This window comes from Wasmannia auropunctata, unplaced genomic scaffold (genome assembly GCF_000956235.1).
Source record: "Wasmannia auropunctata unplaced genomic scaffold, wasmannia.A_1.0 LD336071.1, whole genome shotgun sequence".
Taxonomy (NCBI): domain Eukaryota; kingdom Metazoa; phylum Arthropoda; class Insecta; order Hymenoptera; family Formicidae; genus Wasmannia; species Wasmannia auropunctata.
Genome location: NW_012026819.1, coordinates 130,467 through 132,308, shown reverse-complemented (window position 1 = coordinate 132,308; position 1,842 = coordinate 130,467). Strand labels below are relative to the sequence as shown.

The window sequence follows — 1,842 nt, the reverse complement described above, 5'->3', positions numbered from 1 at the left end:
CAAGCGCGATGAGTATCAATTGCTTTCACAGGCACAGGTGGGCGCCTGCCTCAATGCCCTTGGCTCAGGCATGTCACTTCTATTAAGACCGGAGGTCTTACATAGTCTTAATGACGAAGCAAGGTCAGCCCTGACGTTCTTCTCGGAGGGCATCCATTTATTGTCCGACCACCATTATCGCCTTTCTCTAACCGGAAGGGCCTTCACCAAACCTTTCTTAAACATTATTGGTAAAAATGCCGCGGACTCTGCTCCCATCGACGAGTTTCTGTTTGGTCAGAATTTCGCCGAGACTCTCAAGGCAGCGCAGGCGTGTGAGAAGACCGGATGTGAGTTAGCCAGATTACACCTCAGGTGGGGAAAAAGACTTTACAACCTGTACGTCAGGCAACTCAGCCGCAAAACCAGCCCGCTCCGGCCAAACCAGTTTTTTCGGGAAACCGGAGGCCTTCTGTTTGTCCTTCGTCGGCTCGCCAAACAGGAGCTCCCAGCTCCTATTATAAAAGCCGCCCCCATCGCTCCCAGTCTCGGTCCCGAACTCGACGCCACCACTAAATAATGTAAGAACCGCCGGTCTACTAAGTAAGTTCTACGATCAATGGTCGGATATCATCAATGAATCCGCTAGTCTTGGACGCAATACGGGGTTATCGCATTCCTTTCGCCACTGTGACACCAACGAGAGCCTCCCTCTCTAAACCGGAATTTTCTCACGCTAATGCTTCTCTTTGTCACGCGGAGATAGAACGTCTGCGACTTAAGGGAGCCATCATTTCTGTAGAGCCTTGCGAAGATCAATTTTTGTCTTTATTTTTTCTTACAAAAAAGTCGTCAGGCGGTAAACGTTTCATTTTGAATTTGCGAGAGTTGAATAAGTATATCAAACCACACTTCAAATTAGAGGACTGGCGGACTGTTATTCGCTTGATGCTCCCAGGAACGCAGATGGCTACTCTCGATCTTGAAGACGCCTATTTATTAGTACCAATCTTCGAGGAGCACAGAAAATTTTTATGTTTTCAGTGGCGCAGAATTACTTATCAATTTACAGCATTGTCTTTTGGTCTTTCTACGGTTCCTTATATGTTTACGAAAATTCTCCGTCCTGTAACCACTTTTCTACGTTATCAATCTATTGTTTATCTGAAAGATTTTCTTCTCTCAGGTTTCTCCATCGACGAGTGCCGTACTAATGTTATAGTACCTTAAATCTCTTTCAAGCCTTGGGTTTTGTAATCAATTTTTCTAAATCTAACCTTGAACCATCTTCCAGATGCAAGTATTTAAGCTTTATTTTTGACTCCAACGAACAATCGATTTCGATCCCTCCTCAGCGTCGGGAAAAGTTACTAGGCCTAACAATGAACATGACTCGCCGGGTAAAGTGTTCCATAAGAGAGTTCGCCAGTTTAATCGGGTCTCTCATCTCAGTATGCCCAGCGGTCCAGAATGGACTGCTGTATACTAAGGCTTTTGAAAGAGAAAAATTTTTGTCTTTTACTAAATGCAACGAAGATTATTCAGCAATTATGAAAATTCCTTCTTATCTTCAGAAAGACTTTACATGGTGGATTAATATTTTTTCTAACCCTAATCAGTCTAATAAAATTCGTTCCAGTAGATTTACCCGAGAAATCTTTTCAGATGCCTCTTTGAACGGTTGGAGCGCATCTTGGGGTAAATTACGTACACAGTGCGGTCCATAAGTTTCCGGGCTGATTTTTTTGCAGCCTCCCCATTGACGCCATTTATCGGACGACTGTTGAACTACATAGTGTGAACCTTTTCGAACAGTCATGTTGAGTGGCATAATGTTAGCCGCAGTTGTTGAAGAGTGCGGAC

The 1,842-nt window shown here is 44.2% G+C and overlaps 1 protein-coding gene across 1 annotated transcript in view; it reads left to right on the top strand.

Moving 5' to 3' along the window:
* The window catches only part of LOC105449959, a 9,948-nt gene extending 9,389 nt beyond the window's left edge, over nucleotides 1–559 (top strand). The window contains exon 2 of the mRNA XM_011689449.1: nucleotides 5–559. Within this exon, the coding sequence (XP_011687751.1) occupies nucleotides 5–559 (555 nt within the window). The remainder of the gene's footprint in view (nucleotides 1–4) is intronic.
* The last annotated feature ends 1,283 nt before the right edge of the window (nucleotides 560–1,842 follow it).